We start from the raw sequence: 1,952 nt of genomic DNA, 5'->3' as shown, positions 1-1,952 counted from the left end.
TTACGTATTTACAGAAACAACTTTTTACTGTATTACAGCCGCATATACGTTAGACATGCAGATGCAAGCTTTTGTGTGCTGCTGCGCATACAGACGATGGTGCTAAGCCACGCACGCGCGCCCGAGCTAGCCGATCGCCGGCAGAAGTGGGCCCAGCAGGTGGGTGCTTGCTCAAGCGCGCTCGCCACGGATGCGGCGGGCGACTGGATGTCCTTGGGCATGATGGTGACGCGCTTGGCGTGGATGGCGCACAAGTTGGTGTCCTCGAAGAGGCCAACCAGGTACGCCTCGGAGGCCTCCTGGAGCGCGACGACCGCCGACGACTGGAAGCGCAGGTCAGTCTTGAAGTCCTGCGCAATCTCGCGCACCAGGCGCTGGAAGGGCAGCTTGCGGATCAGCAGCTCTGTCGACTTCTGGTAGCGGCGGATCTCACGGAGCGCGACGGGGCGCCGACGCTTGAAAACGTTGACGACGTCCACTTCCGTCACGGTAGTCGACTCGGTGTAGGTGACCGCGTCACGGATCACGTTTTCGAGGAAGACCTTGAGCACGCCGCGCGTCTCCTCGTAGATTAGGCCCGAGATGCGCTTGACGCCGCCACGGCGAGCGAGGGTGCTGATCTCGGAAGCGGTGATGTCGTTCTCGTCAACTTCATTGCCGCGGCCAGCAAGGCTTGCGGACTGCAAGGCGATGGTATAAACCAATTCGTTGTCTTCGTTGTCGCCTTCGGAGAACAAAATGTTTTTGTCTTCGCCCACCCCACGGAGTGTGCCCGTGAGGCCTCCCAACATATTCACATCTTTCTGCTCTGGGCACTCGCATGCATCCTTTGGCACTTCCTTCGGTGCGAAGCCCAATGAAAGCAAGGCGACCAGCGAGGCAGCCGACATATGACACAATCAAGATAATAAACAAGACCCCGAAAGAAATCGCGCGCGCGATGCACCGATGGCGAGTGTGTGTGTGTGTGTGTGTGTGTGTGTGTGTGTGTGTGTGTGTGTGTGTGTGTGTGTGTGTGTGTGTGTGTGTGTGTGTGTGTGTGTGTGTGTGTGTGTGTGTGTGTGTGTGTGTGTGTGTGTGTGTGTGTGTGTGTGTGTGTGTGTGTGTGTGTGTGTGTCGATCCCAAGGGGGGGAGCCGAGCCCACTCATAACCAACTCTCAGGGGCAGTAGGTGGGCGAGCCTCGAGCGCGCTCATCTCGATCGTCAAGGCGTCGCTACGCGCGGTCTTCCGCGGGGGGAGCTTCGTCGACGGGTGCGGGATCGCGGCGCAGTCAGTGCCGTGACGATGCCTCCGGCTGTTTGCGGCGGGCGGCTTGCTGCTCGCTGCATGGCGAAAAACTCGTCTCGCCACACACCAAGGGCGTATGCTCTGGCGAGACGTGAGGCGCACGCGCCCAGGAGGGGAGGGCGCATGCGTAACGACGCTGCTAGAGATGCGTTTCGGGGCCCAGAGATAAAACTTCTGATGCCATGCATGACCTAGTAGTGTCCCCAGCTATGGGCGTGTCCACGTTGGAGCCAGGTGTGGTGTGGGCGCGAGAATAGCTCCGCCGTTAATGGAGGCAACCGATGCGAGTCGACTGGTGTGTGTCGTCGTGGTTTCGTATCAAGAATACTCACTCACTCACTCACACGGGCGCGCAACGGCACTAACAACAATTGTGGTGGCGGCGTGACGAGGTGCCGTCCTCCCAAATCCTAGAAGTCGCACAACAGAGACGCTTGTACGATTGCGAGGACTGCTGCTCACAATCCTTCGACTTCTAGGATTGAGCGAGGCTTCTCTCACTCGTAGAGAAAAGAAACGTAAACTGCCAGGGTGACAAGCGTGCATATTAGGCTTCGCGCCGCTTAGATCCCTGGGCGAGGGTGGTGGAGAGAGGAGAGGGCGGGGTGGTCCGGCGGCGGACGGCCGCAAGTGTGCTCAATGTACGCGTACGCTTTGTGGGGC

General features: G+C 59.0%; 1 protein-coding gene across 1 annotated transcript; it reads right to left on the bottom strand.

Moving 5' to 3' along the window:
- Positions 1–32: 32 nt before the first annotated feature.
- EMIHUDRAFT_78418 (hypothetical protein) lies at positions 33–791 on the bottom strand (the record flags this gene model as incomplete). Its single annotated transcript, XM_005772719.1, has 1 exon — positions 33–791. The coding sequence occupies one exon, from the start codon at positions 789–791 to the stop codon at positions 33–35; it is 759 nt and encodes a 252-aa protein (XP_005772776.1).
- Positions 792–1,952: the final 1,161 nt, after the last annotated feature.

Source organism: Emiliania huxleyi (assembly GCF_000372725.1).
Source record: "Emiliania huxleyi CCMP1516 unplaced genomic scaffold EMIHUscaffold_3512, whole genome shotgun sequence".
Taxonomy (NCBI): Eukaryota; Haptophyta; order Isochrysidales; family Noelaerhabdaceae; genus Emiliania; species Emiliania huxleyi.
This window is presented reverse-complemented; position numbering and strand designations above follow the sequence as displayed.